Consider the following 19,617-nt stretch of genomic DNA (forward strand, 5'->3'; position numbering starts at 1 on the left):
TTCTCTCCTCTGGGTGGATACAAACGGTGGGGGCGTGCAGGATCGAAGGAGTCTCACACCCAAAGGTGGAGTAGAGTGAGGCCGGTCATGATGGAGATCCTATCGTTTGTGCTGTGCTCACTGCGCTCAGTCAATTGGGGATAGTTTGGAGTGTGATATAGTGAAAGATAGAGCAGCCTTGGGAAGCTTGCAGCGCTCATGTATCATAGCTGCAATTTAAGAATGGGACACACAACAGGGTTAAGTTTGGAGAAGCAAAACCCAAGTAATATTTTTGGTAAAGCTTTATATTAAGGTGTGCTCATTAAGTATTCAATATGTACTAATAAGCATTAATAATACGCTTGTTAAGTAATAACACACTGCTTATTATATTTTTATCTGTTAACATACTAATCGGCTACCAACCCTAACACTTTAATCTAAAGCGATACCATTTTTTCCCCCTCTCCGGTGTTCCTCGAGGGTGGTTTCTCGTATATTTCGAAAGGTGAAGATTCTGAAACTCTGTAGTGCGTTTCAAGATTTAGTTCAACTTTTCTACCACGCATCTTGCATAGTACGTTGGCTTTGAAGGAGGCAATGGAAACAAAACAGAAAAAAGTTAAGCTAAGAATGGTGATGTTGCTTTATAAATAAATACACTTTTAATGCTAGTGAAGAACTCCAAAGTAGTACATTCAAAGTTGATTTAGTGTTTATTTAATGTCTAAAATAATGCAAATACCCTAAGAATAATTAATAGTGAGTGGCTCTCAAATAAGCAATCTATGGTAAGTTAATCATAGCAGGTAGTACGAGCGAGGTCAAATTGCTCCAGACTATAGTAATGCTAAATGTATATTAATTTGCAATGTGATTTGGTTTGCTTACAAGGCCCCGTACTTCCCGAATGCTGTCACAACAAGTTAAAGCAAAAGTTCAGTGCGGTCTACAGTTGACCTCAGCTACAAATCACACTGAGTGTCCATGTGGCCGGTCCGACATAGCACTGACCAAAAAATAAATGGCCCGGCCGCCCGGACCTCGGCAGCATTGAACTGAAAGGCTTGAGCTGCCTCTGCAAACACAATTGATGACTATAGCCGGCCGGCATGTCTTCTAGACTTCTGCCCCTTGTGCCCTTGCTCTAAAATGTGTTTTATAGTCTACAGCCCAGGCAATCTTATATATTGAAAAAAAAAGCTATACTGAGACATGCTCTTCAGCCTGGATTCCCCCAAAAGAGACTTAATCACCTTAATCTCACTTGACAGTCCTGGTGGGGTCCTAAAAATGGAATGGGGAACAGTGCTTATGTGCAGTACACAAACCTGGTACTGAACTTGTAGTACAAATCAATTAGAAATGATGACAAAGATATGGGTTGAATGGAATCCACTGACAATTTCCCACTCTTGTATAAAACCCTACAAACAACGTAATGTTTTGCAAATTGATAAAGTAAAGATAAATGGTGCCATTACATTAAACATCCTCCCAACATACAGTGCTTTCATAACAAGTCCTCCCGCACAACCAAATATCAGTCACACTCACACAGCATGACATACTTTGGGGAAAGGGGAAAAAAATAAAAGAATAATAAAATAAACAAGTAGAAAACTAGCATGCCATGTTTAAACATTTACAATGGGATTTATTATGAGAATACTCCATATGAGGTGGAGGTTATAGTTCTTAAATATTCTCTCCCCCTCGGATTGGAGGGGTGTAGACATTAGTACAAGTCCTTTCCTTCCATTTGTTAGTCCAAGCAAAAAAAACAAACAAAAAAACAAAAATCAAAGAAGAAAAAATGCACTTAAGAGGAGTGGCAACAAATGGGATTCACTTCCTTGCCAAAAGTCTCAGTTCCGTCTGCTTCCAGTTATAATATACTCTTTGGCAAAAAATGAATTGGTGAGAGGCGCGAATACAGAGCTGGATTCTGTACAGAAAGTCTACGGGGACAATCGGGAGGCTCTAAAGGAGGCTCTAAAAGTGAAGGGAAACCGGATAGAGGTGGCTCTGGAGAATGGGGGGGTTTAGGTCATCAGAGTCTTATCCCATCAGTGCCCGGCCCCGCGGCTAAGCGTCGTACTTCTTCCCCGTTCTGTGGATGTGGTGGAACAGTGTCATGGAAAACGCCATACCCAGGAGCTGCAAAGGAGACAGGAAAAAAGATAGTGAATTCCTATTCGCGTCTAAGCCACTGTATATGCTATATGGTGTGGCTAAGTAGGGTTCTCTCTGTTTGATGTCGGTGCCTTAGGCGTGTATGTGTTTTGATGATGCACAGTAAATCCACCAGTGAGAGGCCCTATTTTCTTGTTCTGCTTCGACTCCTACTTCTTGGTTCTTCTCGTGGATGGGCTGGAAATGCCATAATCTTTGTGATAAAAAAAAAAAAAAATGTACAGTGCACACAGCAAGCATTAACTCAATGAAGTAAATTGAGATGCCACTGAATCAAAGTAGCTGGCGATCTCTTTGAAGTTTTCCATTACCAGTGATGCTTAGACATCAAACACCGTCACAAGGCTGATCCTAAAACCATTATGCTGCAAAGTTTTGCTCTGAACACAGAAAAGGCAAAGTAGGTCTCCTGTATGTTGAAAAACGCCAACATGAACAAGCCTTTCTAAGGTGCATGATGAGCCTGTGAGCCATCATTTTGCATTTCTTTTTCTGTCAAAATGCAGTTTTAATATCAGGTTAATTGGATGTTACTCAAATCAAGAAGAGACTTAAAGTTTAAAAAAAAAAATGCTCCAAGGTATTGCAATGATAAGTACAGCTATTGTGCCTACTGATAAATATCACTGGTCCCCACTTAAAGCAGTACTAAGTAACTCATGCCCCTAGAGGCCAAAAGTGCCACTGCGGGTGTCGTAGCGTGTTGCGATTTTTTACTCATTAATTGTCTGTGAGAGTAAATACTACACTGAAAGAAAAGACAAAGGGAGAGAGGGATATTGTTCATCCAATAGCAAAATGGAGATACAATTTTTCATTCAAACTTGGCTGTAAATACTGTTTAAGTGGCGCAAGCCCGCAGTTAGCTTTGCCCGCCTGTTAGGTTCTTCTTCGTGATTCCATTAGTGTGTATTGGTGACTCCGACCCGGTGGCAGCTAAGTTGAAATTGTGGTTTTCTGGCCAGACACACCAGGGGGAGATGAAAGACCCAACCAACCATCCCATTAACACTTGTAGTACCCCCAGAGGGACTTCGGAAAGAATTTATTATGGTAAACAAGTTACTTAGTACTGCGTTAAAAAATCTTTAAAGTTATTTTGAGGTATAATTCTTGTATTCTGACGATACAATATATGCTTTCAATGAAATTAGGAAAATATTTTGCCGTTTCTACCACTAATGCTACCATAAAACATCCGGTTAATCTGATGTAGATTGAAAGTGTACAAAACTCCCCTTGCACTATTTTATTGTAAAACCCCAACACTTTTTATTTTTTTTATTTTTTATCTGTCAATCAAATCTGGAGGGGCCATTAGGGGTAAAAATTTGTTTGACAGAATGACAGTGGATCCGCAGGGACCCTCTCCGCTCATCCATTTTTACTTGAGACTCTGCAAACTATGCAGAGATTTCAAAGTCTATTGCATATGAAATTTTATATACAAGCTTTTGTCATATAGTCCGTATAAGTCTAAATCATTCATGAGCCAGCTCTCGGTGCCTCTGGCTATTATGTAATGTCGCAGACTTACAGGGCATCAACTTTTCATGATATTTTTTCCTGTCATGTCCTCCACCTTGTCTAAAAACCCACTAATCTGACAGCTCAAGGTCTTGTTACTGCACTTTCCACCATCATTCCATCGCACCTCTCGAAGTGAGAGTTCCAATCATTAAAATTAATGTGGACTGGCTCGGGGTTTCAAGGCAGTGCGGTCGCTATCGAAACGAACTGGAAATTTGTTGATGATTGAGGATGTGTGGGTGTTTGAAGAGAATGCGTACAGGCATGAGCAGTGCAGTTGTGAGAAGAAAGGCTATGGATAAGACATGTCTGTGTTGAAATCGAATGGCGCATGTCTGAGAGTAGCTTCTGAACTACAGCTGCCCCGAAGGCCTTTATAATTGCATGAGCGTTCGACACCTGCCTTGATCTGAGTCCATCTTACAATCATGGATTTTTCGAGACTTGCTAAGTAGACAGACCGGTGCGGACCACGGAGAGCGTTTGGAGAAGGTCAGTGAACAGGGGTGGTGGCAGATGCAAACTTTCTTCTTTCCACGCTTGAGTATAATACAGGAAAAATCCAGTGCTCTGCCTGCAGCGCCCACAGTCATGGCAACAGTATCTTAAAACTATTTAACTGTTGACTTACAATTGTTATCTAGGGATCAAACTGGGGCTCATCACGTCACCAGATTACTACTGTTACTACTACTACTATCACAGAGCTGAATTCATCCCAGCTACGATGGTCCATTGTCACAGCCACACATTGATAAGACTTTCTTTGGCGTTGAGGTGGATTGTGGGTGATGGAAGGAGGGCAGAGGAAGAAGAGAGCACCAACAGTAACACCAAGAGCTTTACATGATTTCCCTCACATTCACCTTGTTATGAGGAAGTGCATTAAACACCCACCAATTACCCAGCCAGGATCTAATAAAAATGTCAACTTATTGGGAATTAACCTCAGTGAGAAAAGGCAGAATAACATTCAAGTGACCTCACTGGCCCTTTGTGCACGAAATTCATGAAATTACTGTGCAAAAATTACAATATGATTATATTTATAATTCAATAACTTTATCTCCGACTAGATACATTTCCTCTTTCACAGGAAAAAGGGAACATTTGATTCAATCTCAGGGACAGTGATGTCTGCTTGTCCTCTGTGTCCTAAAGTAATGGACCAATTTAAAGAATCAATGTGTCTGCATTTCACTAAGTTTATATGTATAAAGGGGATCTTCAGACCCTAGGGTTGCTTAAACAAGAATGTGCATCTTAACTGATGAGATAAAACCACAATGCGCTCTTGTTTGGCTTGTCCTGAAAACAGCTGATTGTTTAATTTCTTGTTCTGTATTCCAGTCTACTTAATAATGACACATGACCCACCCTATGTCTTAAGGAGATGGATTAGAACACCAAAACAGGTTAAAAATAAAATCTCTGATAAGATAAATAGTATATTTACGTCGTCAGATGAAATAAGCTCAGGGTCATTCATGAGACACGCACACATTGCTCAAGTGCTGAAAAATGTGAACATTGCATGAAGGATAAGTGATGTAAGACTGGTCTTCAGTAAATATCACAGATGTTTTTAGATCATTTGTAGAGATGGTCAGTAACGGCAGTATATTTACTTTTAAATTTTTGAAGAGCTGCACTACTTGAGTAGTATTTTTGGTAAGAAATGATTACTTTTTACTTCACTACATTTCTAAAAAATTCTTATCACATTTCTAGTCTACTTTGTCCAAAATTACACACTCCACAATAATATAGACCTCAGTTAAAACAAGGAAGACAGTTTGTCCCTGGTGTTTTGCCATACAGGTGGTGTACTTTTACTCACGTAATGAAAAAAAGTACTTGGACCACCACTGATCATTTGACAGTGAATTAGACATGTACTACACCTATAGGACCTGAAAGTGATATTTCCAATCGTGATCTTAAAGTAGTATGTTTGCAATCTGTCAATGGAGAATTGTGTATGAAAATGCACATAGCATTAGTGATAGATATAAAGCTCTGAAATTACAGAAAGATGAATATGTGCTGCTCCTCCCACAGCTGCTTTCCTTAGCCATATTGTGTCCGCTCTTCTATTTTCATTGTATCTCCTTATGAATCCTCAGATTTCACTACCAGCAGCTTGGCAGGGATCTGTGCGGCTTTGATTCTCTCAGACAAGGCCAGGATGGAGAAGCACTTGCGCACTTCAAAATGCGTGGGTGCCCAGAACACCCACAGAGGCCATGGGAGGCATGATTTTTTTCTTACCAGTCAGACAAACAAATATAGACACAGAAAGGAATATTTCAAAGAGAATGATGATGGAATCTACCTGCACGACTAAGATGACCATGCCAATAGTTCCTAGCAAGTGCTTGTTGTCGTCCAGCCACTCCTCCACCTTCTCAAAGCAACCCTGAAAAAAGAAAGAAAAAAAGAGACATGTAGATATAAATAAAGATCAGATAAGCTCTAAAAACAGAAGATACATAAAGTACTAAGATTCTGCTATGGTTATTATGCACCGATCCAGCTTTTTTGCTACCGATGCCCATACAGCTAATGGGGTTTGAGTACCTGTTGATATCCGATATTTACCGATACCAAGAGACTTTCTTAAAAGTGGCTTTCTCTGAGTGAAAAAAGAATCGACTCTTTTCTCCATTTTTTCCAGTATCGGATCGGTGCATCCCTACTTATTACAATCACAATCACTGACTGCTACTTTCAAAGGTTTGCATTTATGACTACTCAGCCACTTTCTGTTCATAAAGGTGCCTCTGAAATGTGCATTTTCACTTTTAGTTGTAGCGTTGACAGCCATACAAAAGAAGCACCTTCCTCAGCTGTGAAGTCAAGCGCCATAAATGGTGTGGGGTTTGCATGCATGGTTTGAAACGAAATTCTCCAGCTTTTTACGTTATGCCTCTACCTGGGTTCATCCTCAGGTCACTGCGGTGAAAGGTAAGCCGCTCCACTCAATGGCACACTCAGGTCGGTAAAGTGGTGGCCCCTCCTCTAAACGTAAGTGCAGGCTGCAGATACTGTGAAGTGTGTGTGGTCGAGTCCTCTGGGTAGGATTACACTCCACTTCTGCTATGCCATCCCACTGGGCCGGCTCAATGTCTGCCTATTCTCGTTTTGGCAATTGTATTACAGCTTTTAATCCCCTGCTTTGGCCGCGCTAACAAGCCACACGCCAGACCAATAGCAGATTAGGCCGCTAATGGGGGAGATTGGTGAACAATGTTCCGTAAGGTTTTCAGCACAAAAACGAGCTGTTGTCTCATGCATAATGAACAGTAGCGACGTGATGTGCATTTTGCACTAAGAGTAAAAAAGTTCTGAGCTTAACGCGATAAATGATCTGACTGCTTAAAAAGTCGATTTTTACTCAACTGAAAGGAATCTGCAAATAGTCTTGCTGATGTTTGGAATGTGTAATTGGATTTTCATAACATGTAATTGAGAAAAACACCTACAATAATTTTTCAAGAACATAATTACTACCTGAAGTCTCTCTATTGTGAGCAGCAACACAAGGCATCCTCAATAATAAAAACAAATACAGGGCTATTAAAGAATATACAGTTGTAGTAATAGCAGTATCTCAAATAATCAAAAATGATGGCCATACCACTATAAGAACAAAAGATCTGGGAAGCTGAACAGGACTTGGCCTGGTCGGTTACTGTGTGAATACCAGGTGCAATGAGTTTGGATGAGTGTGTGAGTGGTTGGTGATGGACAGAAGGACAGATGGCGCAGATTGGCCGCTTAGTTTCCATCAATCTATCCCGGGCAGCTGTGGCTACATACATACAGTAGCTAACCACCACCGAGTATGAATGAAAAATGACCCATGCTAATATTATTGTAGAAGTAGAAAAAATCCCCAGGAATTCTGAATGCCATTATTCAGTCATTTTTCTATTAACTACTTCATGTTTATAATAACATACAAGGAATTCAGTTTGGAATAGAAGATACCATCACTATTTCTGGTTAGAAAAGTCAATATCCTGTTTTATTTCAGACACCCTCACTATGTTTCACTGTATTTGGCACTGTTTCCTTGGCTCTGACCACATTTGGCTAAAGATGTGAATTTAAATAAGCTGAATTGCCAATCTTAAACTCCTTCTTTCTTGTGTGGTGCCTGAGTGTATCTACCAATTTGAATCATGATGAGTGCTACTTACTATTGAGCTGTGCAGTGGGTATGTTACCAAAGATATTCAATTTAGTTATTTACTATTTCAGTCTGGTTACCGGGACAATGTCATTGCAAACAACAAACACAATCCCACATGTTGCTCAATGGAATCCCGCGTACCCCATAAAAGCATGAAACATCCCGATGTGCTTTGCCGTCTTCATATTTGATTTTTATTATGGATATTAATGACGATTTGTCACAAGAATGTGAACTCACCCGGTTCCAGAACATGTTGGTAGAATTGCGCCCACAGTTTTGATAATGCTCCTGGCAGCAGCGGTCGGGAACCACCTTCTCCTTTAGCGCCTCATGCCAGTCTGTGTACGCGATGACTCCACAGCACTTCCACTGTCGGGCACACACACGTTCAAAAGCATTACTTCAAAGCTAAGTGTTTTAATTAGCATTTGTTTTAGCGGAAGTAATGCCAGATAGAACATTAGCAGGAATAATTTTGCATATTTAGAATTAATGCGTTTAGCTTTGGTGTTGTTATTACAATGCTAATGATTCTTTTAATGCGACATACCTCAGCCTGAATGATGTTCCAGGCGTTTCGAAGGCCTATGTTGTTTTCAGAGTTGTACAGAGACAGGCCGTCCTTCAAGTCCTTTTTGGCATTCTCGCTCACCTGCGGATGAGAAAAAGAAAAACCCTTTAGAATGGGATGTTTAAAAGCACTAAATTGTGGATGTCTCACAAAGCTTTTCTAAAAACAACAAACAAAGAAAGATACCAGGAAATTGATTGCAGCAGAAAAATAAAACTCTTCTAAAAACATTTGGTGCGTTTCAAAGAAAAGGGAACAAAATCAAAACTGTTAATTGCAAGTCGTTGTATCATTTCATTACTCTGTGATGATGCAGTTCAATATATTTTTTTAATTCTTTTTCCACATAGACAATATAGTCTTTGATGCTTTTCTTGCATGGTTTGCTTGCGTGACGGTAAATGAAGTTATGGATGTAATTAAACCTTTGCATTGGAGGACTCATTGTTTGTAGGTGCACAATCACATGCTCTCTGCCATTTGTCAGAGCCTCCTTCTTCTTTCAGCCATAAAGGATGATGGTGGTGTCCGCAGCGGGTACTGAAGCGGAAAATAGTGTTCCTAAGTAAGCCAAGAGTGATCGTGAGTGGCACTTGATGAGTTACGCAATCATGCTAAAAATGATTGTACCATGATGACTTTGAGAAAGTTTGCAGGTGCGCCGGGTTATCGATGATCTGAATATAAAAGTGAGTGATGTTTTGGCGGGATGGCTGCAGATTTGACACACTTGATGCACATAGATCCTACACGCCCTTCAGCGACGCAGGCAAATCATTTTCCCCATGACTGCGCGCCAACAATGTTCAGAGGGTAGCGGCACGGCTGATGGAGATTAATATGTGATCCCATGCGCTAATGAGATACACAACGCGGCCAGATACTTCTGCACTGCGCTTGGGGCTAGCCGAGATCTGCTAAGTGCTGGGATGGATTGAGATGCGCTTAAGATAGACAAAGCTAATTACGAGAAAACCAACAGACATGCCAATGTCATATGTATGTCTTGACAACTCAAGGAGAAGTCTTTTATTTAAAGTTAAGCTAAGAGAGTAGAAGATGGTGTCTAAGAGCTGACATGGACGGCCATTGCGCAAAGTTGTTATCTGCTCTCTGAGTCAGGGACAGAGCTCCCTTTATATCATTGAAAGCACAAGCACACTGTCTGATAAGAGGCAAGAAGCAAATTACAGCATGTTATTTTATCATTTCACTTGACCAATCCACAAATTAAAAACAGAGCTTGGAAAGGTCTATAACTGCAAATGTTGACTGACAATGTAAGCTTTCATGTTCGTCACGTGACCCAATATGCCACCCGCTGCCACGTTCCACTAACAGTGTTGGGGGTAACGTATTACAAAAGTACTGAGTTATAAAAGTAATGAGTTACAAAAATATCTAACTTTTTTCAGTAACTAAGGAATATAACATATTACTTACACAACATACAGGAATGTATTAATCATTACCATTCAAGTAACTCGAGTTGCTTTTAAATATTAGAATAAAAAAAACGCTAAACTCCCCCCAAATAAAATGCAGCACCAAATCAAGTTGGGCTCTGGTGTAAGCTCTGCAGTTGTGTGTAGCAAACGTCGTCAAAACAAAACACAACACGAGAGAACGGGGAAAGTGAAGGTAAAGGAAATCTTTGACTGCACTTTTGCTCGGTGGTATTAGTACTATTTTCAGTTTATATTTTGTCAAAAGTAACTCAAAGTAGCGAAACTCAGTTACATATCTGAAACAGTAATATGTAATACAAACATATTACATTTTTAAAGATGTAACTACCAATATAGAATAAGTAACTTGCCCAACACTGGTCGCCAACAAAAGCTTTGCAAATATGACTATCTTACAGGTCCAACACATGGCTATATAAAAACTGAAAAATAGTCTGTAATTGTCTGAAACCTAAATGTAAGCAGCTTCTGCCCACTAAAAGTCCATCCATCCATTTTCTTCCGCTTTATCCGGGGCCGGGTCGCGGGGGCAGCAGTCTCAGCAGAGATGCCCAGACTTCCCGATCCACACACACCTCCTCCAGCTGTTCTGGAGTGACCACTAAAAGTCCATAATAAGTTATTTACAACTAGCTGAGCTCGCTAGTCTCCACATTTGATATTCTGAGATTATGAGTGATTGCAAAGAAATGTCCAACCCGTCACACAGTTCAGCTGTAGACCAGTGGTTCCCAACCCATTCCAAAAACTATGGCCACTACAAATGTGTAAAATAATGAATGCAAAAAATAATTTCAAACAATCTGCAATTGGAGTGTTTGATGCACCCGTACTCTTTTCTTATTAAGTACAACGACAATATGTTCGCTAAACTCAGGGAATAGAATTCAAGAGACAGTGGAATAAGTATGGATAAATATTAGGGGTTCAGCTCTAACGGTTTGGTTCACGGTGCAGGACCCGTGGTTTGGTGCATCACGGTAGTGTACAATCAAAAAAATAATAAGTAGGTTTTGAAATGAAATAGCCTAATGATCGTTGTTAGACAGTATTTATAACTGTACAATAAAATTGGCAGTGGCGGCTGGTCCATTATGGGCGGTGGGGCGCCGCCCCTCCTATCAATTTTGCAAATAAAATAAAAAGTTTTAAGTTTAGAAAAGTCATAACTTTCTTATGTACAGGTGTTTTTTACACTGAGGGAGGGAGAGCGGAGGTGAAGGAGGTGTCAGTTTGTCTGCCTGGTTCATCGTGTGCTGTATAAGCGCTGTAACAGCGTCATAAATGTGTAGTTTTGTGCTCGGGGCGGCAGGAACAGCGCCCCAAGCATCTAACCAATGGCGCTCTGATATGGTATAAAAACGTCACTGTATATCATTAATTCAACCAATCAGAGACGCGCAATAATAAATCTCCGATGGGCGCTGAGGCCAAGCGCCCATCGGAGATTAAACAGGTGAAAGACGAGGAAGCTCTACTGTAAACAAACGCGAGTAGCTCCTTGTTGGAGCAGCTCTGAGCTCACGGACGATCGGAGGAAAAACTTCTCATTTGTTTGACGGAGAAGCTTCGTGTTGTTTCCTGAGAGGAGGTGAAAGGATTTAGTCAAACTAATGGACTTGGGACAACTTTCTTCAGTCAGAAGTCACGTCTAAACGGACTTTCCTGGAGGTAGCATGACGATGCTAACTAGCTCGTCTGCTTTAGCTGCTGCTTGTTTATTTCACACTTTGGGACAAACCCTCGCTGACTTGGACAGACAGTTCTGTCCCAGGACTTGGACATTTGATGGAGAGAAGATTCAGGACCATGAGGAGGAGCTACGACAGGAAAGGGGAACGTCATTCATTCACTGAGGGAAACAGAGGTGGAGCTCCAGGTGCTACAGGAGGAGGAGGACTCTCTTCACAACGTGAGCTGCACATTATTTCTGAGCGGATCATTTGTCTGACGGTTTATACGGGTTTAAATCTGAGACTCATAATGAAACCACAGCAGGTCTGGGACTAAACCTGTACATGAAATCAAAGAGGAAACACCTCCTGCCTTTGTTCTGGTTCTGTTGGTACAAAACACAAATCAGTGGTGCACAACACAAATATATATAGTGACTATCATTACACTTTAGTCAGAAATTATTTATTTTTTTGTTGAATAAAACTAAACAATACGTTTTGAATATATTCTACATAAAATAATGATATTATTACATGCCCCAAAGATAACTTTCTTATTTAAGTTAAAAACAATGTTTATAAGTATCTTCTAAAATATAATTGAAGGTAGGTAGAGGCAACAGCCCCCCCTGGTTTAAACATCACCAGCCGCCACTGAAAATTGGCAATGCTTTCAAAGCTGCTTTAGAATAAAATGTACCTCTGGGCTCACAATACGTGAAAGCAAAATAGAAAACAAATGGTACAGCAGCAAAGGAAAAAAAAGAAAAAAACTACGCAGTGCAGGCCATGCGCTCGTTAAGTTGTAGTTTCATTTTCGCTTTTACTCACACGGAGGAGAAATCAGTCGGAGCAGCGCGTGTGATTAGAGGCTTTTGGGCAATGTTTTGCGTGTACTGTTTTTCGGAGACAAAGCATTAGAGACGGAATACTGCCTGGATCTATAATGAACCACAGGCTCGGTCACTGCAGGAGAGACTTAAACAAAGACCCGCAGATGTCTTTTGGAGGATGTAAGTGTACCTGTGCGGAGCGTCTGCAGGTTAGCGGTGAGTGACGATGACACACATCGCCCTGTTTGGATGCGCGCGCGCACACATACACGCACACACGCGCGCGCACACACACACCGCCCTGTTTGGATGCGCGCACACGCACGGCAGTCAGATCTCGTGCACTCGCGTTGTTGTGACGGCGGGTTGTCCTCGGACAGCAGCACCGCGGTCCATATGGACCCGTGGTCAATGCCCGCGGCTCGTAGGACCATCACGTGGGGGCCGGCCGCGGATATAGCGCTTTTCCAGACGCTCAAAGTTGCTGAACAATTATGCGCACATCAGCCCCCACCACCAACCACGCACAAAGTCACTACTGTCGCCAGGCTTCCTGGTGTTCCCAAACGGTCTCCCATCCCAGTCCTAACCAGGCCCGTCCCTGCTTAGCTTCAAAGTCGGTATGGGAAATAAACATGGCGGCACCCAGGCGGCGGCCATTGAGATAGCGTTTTCTATAATAGATAACGCTGGCTGTCCTGCACAGTGTTGGGTAGTAACAGAATGCATGTATTTAGAACATGTATTTAGAGTACTGTTACTTTCATATAATCAAAGGAATACATTGTGGTACTCCATCATTCAATTTTAGCTTCCTTCATATTGTATGATATCAAAAGAGAGAAGATCAAAATGACAAGTTTAGTGATCTCTGCTGCGTTGCCATTGCACATTTAGCAGAAGCACAGACTGTATTTATACATAAATATGATGCAAATGAATACATGTTTTTCCATCACATAAACGCCACATTTGTGAATAGATATTAAGCAAATCAGTGTGAACGTATTGTAAATATTCAGAATACAGTACTCTGATTGGACAAAGCATTTTACATTTATAGACAAGCATTCCGTATTCTGTAACTATATACAAGCGATACTTTATTTACAGGGATAAGTAAACACGCATGCATGCGCGTATTGTTTAAAATCTGACTATGTTTTGAGGGCAAGGATTCGAATGCTCTATGATACTGCCAAATGAGGTAAGGGAGTCGTGAGGTGAGTAAACAGAATATTAATTTGAATAGACAGTACGTGAAGTGCGCGCCTGAATCTCTGAGCTCGGTGCAACATTATTTACTGACAGGAAATGGAAAAGCACAATATCTGTGATGTGTCAGCTGGCATCGCGGTTCAAACTACAAATGAATTCCCAGACACCATTGCATGTTTGTGAATAAGACACATCCTCGTAAAAATGCATGAAGAATTCTGCGGCCAGATAGGAATATTAATAGTAAGAAGCGCACAAGTCTGAAATGGGAAAGACTGCTTTCAACAGTAAGAACTTCTGAGGATGTACTTGACTTGATTACAGCTACTACTTTCAATGTAATGGGCCAAGAGATATACAGTTCGAGAAACGTCATCCAATCTTCCCCTGTCGTGTTTTGCATTTGCATGAAGTTCAGCGACACAACTTCTACTAATACTACTGCTGTTACTACTACTACTACTACTACCACTACTACCAGCACCACCACTCATTATGAAGTACTTATTCCAGTCTCTTAACTTCCCTTTTAAATGGCTATTTGCTTATTTACCACTGATTTTGTCTTTTTTCTTGGATGCTAATTGCAATTGCCTCTAAATTTACTTGGCTAATTATCTGTGTACAAAAATGCACGGACTAGGCTCGCAGCCCTCTTTGTCCATACGAGTAGATTAAGTGCTGAAATGTCTACAGGATTTTATGATGAAACAAAAGCCGCAGCCCCTTCTTCTTAAGCTGCTGGATTTAGAACCTATTTGCTGAATTAAACATTAAGTGGGACCGACCGAATTTGAGCGGAGTAATTAACACTTCCCTGGCATGGAGTGTTTTAGTCATCATGAATCTCGCAGAGTCCCTTTTTGAAACATTCTCCATTCTCCCGCGTTTGAAACGTGATTGCGAGAAATCACCCTCTTTGTTCTCGATTTTAAACTTTTCTCATGTAAAAGTTCAAATACACTTTATCTCATTACTGGCTTTGTACCAGGGTAGCTTCAGAACAAAGACAGTGCCGACTTGCTACAGTACAATATATAAAAAAAAAGACTCTTGGTAGTGTTCCGAAGTCGACTTGCTTCTTCCGCTGCGGCTGGTTAAAAATGAAACGTAATGATCCAGATATGGCGCTAACGAGAGGCAGACAAACGAAGGCAGAGCAAACAGGGATTTGATCACGCAACGCTCTGACCCATTTTCTCCAAACATACACAGCTGTGTAGCATTAGCCTATTTTTACTGATGAAGAAAACCAACGTGCAGCTCTCATCATCAGACGTTTTCACTATGATCTGTTGCTTCCGGTTTTCTAGGGATGATTTCAGGGTGCATTCCAAGAGTCTCCAAAAACAAAACAAAAATTGCTTCCTACCAAAACATAAATAATCATAACCACTCTCACAACTATTAATGTTCTTTCACGTAACTATATTAAATTCCCAGCTCTCTATCTGGCAGCGAGGAAGACACCTGACATTGACTTGGAAAACACATTAAATTTATGCCGTGCATTTCGTACAAAAGGAAACAAAAGAAGATATGCAAAAGGTGATATTTGTGCATGTTTTACCTTGCAGTGACTCAGCAGCTGAGGTGGTCAGAATGGCGCCTTTACTCCAGGATCAATTATTTTGTAGGTTTTCTGGTGAGATGGTCCGTCATTAGAGAAAACCTTCCAAACAATTGATCCTGCAGCGTCCTTGAGACCACTGTGATGGAAAGTGCTGACCACTCATAAAGTTGCTGGGTCACTACAAGGTCAAATACACACAAATATAAACTGTTTTCTTCCACATAAAAAGTTGCATAATGCACCTTTAAGCTCTGTGGCTTGGCCTTGAAGGGAAAGTGACAGAAGAAAATGCTTTATTTATTTGCCGAAACTAAAGAAACAAATATTTAAAATGACTAGTTAAAGAGACTATATGGAGTTTAAAAATGTCAAAATTATGTATTTTCCTCCCCCTGTGTAGAATGTACCCAGACCTATTCACCACAACTGCCTCTAAATCCTGCACTGTCACTCAAAAAGGTGCTAATTCGGGTCCGAAGTGCCGTGATGCACGAGCTTAATATAGAAGGTGCAGTTATACATATGACCTGAGGTGGCAGTAGTGAGTAAAAAAGGGCAAACTTGCATCTAGTCCCTTTAAAGACAGATGAAGATATTTCAGCAAGAATCCAGGTTACAATGGTCTTCTTCATAGATGTTTGATATAGAAAGAAATGGAATAAGTTACCAGTAATTCAATGAAATCTAAATGGAAATGAGGTGCGTTCTGTTCTTAGAAGGACATAGCCTTCATCTAATCACTATAATGATAGTGTAATCAGTGAGGTCCGGGACAGCCCTGATTAATAAGTCCCTATTTTGTAAGAACTGAGTGGATCAAGTATGACCTCATTTACACTGCAGTGGTCTCTCAAAATTAGCAAAAATGTCTAAGGATTCCAGCCTGAGTATCACATAAACTATATTGCTACAAAGCTCCTTTCAGGCTAAATAATGAGCCAATTGATGACATCTATAGGTTGTTTGTTGTGAAGACATTAATGTTTTCACAATTCTGCATCTCATTTCTCTGCAGTTCCAAGAGTTGACAGAATCAATGTGTCAGAAAAGGTCCAAAGAACACAGGTAAACATGACTATGAGTATTAGGCAAACCGTTTCTGAATAATTGGTGTGGAAATACCAGCAATATCTCACACATAATGCTTTTATAGGCTGTATACACAACAACATATTGAAATAAGCCATTGTAAACCGTCTTACAAAAATAGACTAGCATTGAGATGTCATCATAAAAATGTTTGTTTATATGACAAAACTAAGTCTTTTTTTTTAAGTTGAGGCTCCCTCCGGCTTTAGCGATCCAGGACAGGACATCCATCATCGGCTCTGAAGCTTTTTACCCAAACTGCTTTGAGCCACAGACGGAGAGGAAATGGATCGACATGAGCCCACAAAGGCAGGAGGAAGGAGGAGAGTGTGCTTTCCATTCAAATTTCTGTTTGTTTGTGTCACAGCAGGAGATTACAAGAGACTGTAGCAGACAATCTGTCTGTCAAGGCTGACTTGATGGTCATCAGCGAAATGACCAATTTGAGGCTTTTTTTAAGGCATAACACAAGAAAAATGGCTACACGGATTGTATCCTACCTGACATTGGTACTATCTTCTCTTATCTCTAATATGCACAAGAGCAAAATGACCAAAAATGACACATGTCAGCATTTCGTATTTGTTCAGTGGCCATTGAGACAAATTAGGAAGAAAATGTGACTTTTCCTTGGGTGTTGTCTTGGCCATTGCCCAACTGTTCCTGTTTGTAAATCAGTAATATTTGTGAATCCCTATCAGGCAACTGCTGTTGTTGACAATACAAAATAAAGATGAGTTTTATCTGTGACTGGGTTTCCTGAAAAATGCTATGTAATGTATTTGGTTTCTTAGATGTGAATTTGTTTAGTTCTGTCACTGATATCATTGATGTGAGGACATAATGTTGTTGCCATACATTCAACCTAAAACAAAATCATGAGAAATGATTAACAATGCCATTTTTCCTTTAGTGTCCGGGTTTGCGGGCTGCTTTCGAATTCCTCCAAAAAAAAAAACCTATGTCCTGATCCTAACTCCTATCCCCTTGTCACGTGATAAGATCAAACCGTTAGATCCCGATGCCATTAGGAACTAGAGCTTCTGCTGCGTTTGCACAATCCAACAGTCCTCACCCAGGGCGGAAACAACAAGGGAAGTGACATCACCAACAGCTGTTTCATAAAAACTACATCACCCATATAGTATTGGATTACAAAAACAATATGAAGCCACACAGAAAACAGACGAAGAAGCTGTTTCAGATTTACCTTCCACACAGCTACAGCTTCATCACAGAAATAAAAAATGCTCTGGTCAAATATTCCACCAAATCCTGTCCTTTGGTTCATCGTCAGAGAACGGTGCCGCATTAACACACAGTGAGGTCTGCTCCTCCGCTGCACAATGTATGCAGATGATCCATGTGGCTTAACTTTCTTCTAAATGAAAGCAGAAGCACAAACTGCCTTCATTTAGGCCATTTACTGAGGCGGCTCTTTAACACAGTGACATGGGACAGTGCTGTGGTGACTCTAACATGTATTTTGCCACTTTTATAAGGCTTGTGCAGAATCTTTCATTTAGTTATTATTGACTCTAATGTGCGCCTGTCAATCAGCAGAAGCTGCGCATTAATCACTTCAGGATGGGGAGGGGGCATTGGCAGCGCGGTGGCTTATGGGATGGCTCATGGCTCCTAACTGCTGGTGAGGAACTTCCAGAGGTCCCTATGCTCAAGGAGATATGATAGGAAACATACAGGCTTCTTTCCCTTCCTAACTGACATCACTATTCGGACGCTTCTTATCATGGTAGACGCTGATGCACATCTGGTTTGACCTCTTACTAGTTTGCACCTGCAGTCTTCTTGAAACTCATAAAACATCACAATTTCCAATTTTACTATAACTTAAAGTAAAGCATCATATTCAGCCAATTATTTAGCAGTTTTTTAGTGAAGTTCAACAGCTTTAGATAACCTATAATATAGACTGCACCGCCCTCCTCTCCTTTCTCATTAGCCTCTCTCTATAGACTCACAAACTAATATTATCTTAAAAAATCTGCTGGAAACTGCTCACAAATCACACCTGACGCTTATGTACAGTGGGGGGTACAGTTAGAGCGAAGAGCAATTAGTGCATTGTGCTAAATCTTCCTCACTTCTCCCTGGAATCCCCGCTGCCATATTTCACAGTAATCACGATGTAGCGGAGTTCCAATTCTTTGAAGTAGAAGCGGGAGGTTCGGCAAATAAGCAAAATCAAAAATGCCCAAGGAATAAGGCAAAATAACAACCCATCTGGGGTGCGCGGTAGGTAAGTTCAGTCAATTTAGAAAATGTGTTTTTAATGCCCCTGTGCTCATTTCATTTGACGAGAACACAAAAGTCAAAAGGTAACGCAGGTGTTTGGCAGACACGGTGGAATGAACAATGAACAAAAAGAAAAAGACAAATAATACAAGACTGATATGTTTTATTGCTGTAATTGTCGCAAATGGCACAATGGGGGGGTGACTTTTCCCTCTGTCAGAGGGAAAAGTCACGTCAAAGTTGTGCGGGTACAGTATAAACCAAAATGTTATTCAAAAGAAGGAAAATAATTACCAAAAAAAAAGTAGATAATCAGATTCAAGTACATTTCTATTACTGGATAAAACGTCTTTATTAAAATGAGTGCAACATCTTGACTCGTTCGACCATTCTTAGCATGAATTCTAAAAAAAAAAGAATTCTGTTTACTGTTTGTTGTCAGACACATTTCAAAAATACATTGACGTTGCACCCCGCAGGAACTTAAACGATTTTCAAGAGGTCGATTCTCCCCAAATCTTGGAGGAATCTTTGTCTTTACCGTCCTGTCTGCTGTTGGTTCATGCTGATCCCAAACAAGTGTAGCTAACTGTTTTAGCATGCCTTCGAACAAGTGGGTTGAAATGGCCTGATATGTAATAATGATGTGGAGGGAGGCAGCATCAGAGGCAGAGGTCCCCAACAGCACATCATTAAATAGAAGACTTTAAATCCCCAGTCTGTGAGTGTGTGCCAGAGCCCGGGGCTGGGCCACTCAGCGGAGCCCCCACTGCTCCACAGTAATTGGTCTGGAAAATAAGGCATGACTGGGGAGCGCAGTAGTGCCACTTTACAAATGTAGACATGAGCGACGCCTGCGCTCGTGTGATAGGCTGTTAGGAGGAAGAATCAGGAGCTTTGAAGATAAAGGGAAACACAAAAACAGAGGACATGATATGACAAAAGGTCAGTTTCATGTGCTGCAGGTCGCCACAGATGAGATGCCTGGCAAGTGGACAAGGAAAATGATGGCAATGAAGGGCC

At 40.9% G+C, this 19,617-nt stretch overlaps 1 protein-coding gene across 1 annotated transcript in view; it reads right to left on the minus strand.

Annotated features, from left to right (window-relative positions):
* Positions 1-644: 644 nt before the first annotated feature.
* Positions 645-19,617, minus strand: part of tspan9a (tetraspanin 9a) — a 102,957-nt gene continuing 83,984 nt past the window's right edge. Inside the window, exons 4-7 of the mRNA XM_079568305.1 lie at positions 8,460-8,561; positions 8,147-8,278; positions 6,044-6,127; positions 645-2,142 (exon numbers count right to left, since the gene is read on the minus strand). Coding sequence (XP_079424431.1) covers positions 2,071-2,142; positions 6,044-6,127; positions 8,147-8,278; positions 8,460-8,561 — 390 coding nt within the window. The 3' untranslated portion in view covers positions 645-2,070. The remainder of the gene's footprint in view (positions 2,143-6,043; positions 6,128-8,146; positions 8,279-8,459; positions 8,562-19,617) is intronic.

Source organism: Gobius niger (genome assembly GCF_951799975.1).
Source record: "Gobius niger genome assembly, chromosome: 12".
NCBI classification, from domain to species: domain Eukaryota; kingdom Metazoa; phylum Chordata; class Actinopteri; order Gobiiformes; family Gobiidae; genus Gobius; species Gobius niger.